Source organism: Penaeus monodon, chromosome 29, assembly GCF_015228065.2.
Source record: "Penaeus monodon isolate SGIC_2016 chromosome 29, NSTDA_Pmon_1, whole genome shotgun sequence".
Classification (NCBI taxonomy): Eukaryota; Metazoa; Arthropoda; class Malacostraca; order Decapoda; family Penaeidae; genus Penaeus; species Penaeus monodon.
In genome coordinates, this window is record NC_051414.1 from 4597604 (window position 1) to 4598011 (window position 408).

A 408-nucleotide genomic window follows, 5' to 3' on the forward strand; every position below is an offset into this window, starting at 1 on the left:
GATCTTCTCCCCTTTCTAACTCCATCAACTTCCACACTGATTGATCCGTGCCATCTTTATCCTCCTTCCTGCGATTTCCACCATATGCTCACCGCCTCCCCCTTCGTCTCTCCCCCGCCCCCCGGCCCCAGGACCCCCCGACAGCGTGGCGAACTGCAAGCTAGTCAACCTGACGGTGGAGACGCTGGAGGTGGAGTGTTCGCCAGGCAGTGACGGCGGTCTCCCCCAGCGGTTCGAGGCGCGGGTGTTCGCGTCCCCCACCAACGCCCTGGTCACCACGATGGTCGAGGACGCCCCCAGGTTCCACGTCGGGGGCCTCACGCCGGGCCAGGATTACGTCATCACCGTCACCGCCGTTAACGACAAGGGCCCCAGCAAACCCCAGGAGATCGATGCGGTTCGGCTCAA

At 63.7% G+C, this 408-nt stretch overlaps 1 protein-coding gene across 1 annotated transcript in view; it reads left to right on the forward strand.

Moving 5' to 3' along the window:
* LOC119591626 (nephrin-like) overlaps positions 1-408 on the forward strand; it is a 125992-nt gene that overhangs the window by 122482 nt on the left and 3102 nt on the right. Inside the window, exon 11 of the mRNA XM_037940379.1 lies at positions 132-397. Within this exon, the coding sequence (XP_037796307.1) occupies positions 132-397 (266 nt within the window). The remainder of the gene's footprint in view (positions 1-131; positions 398-408) is intronic.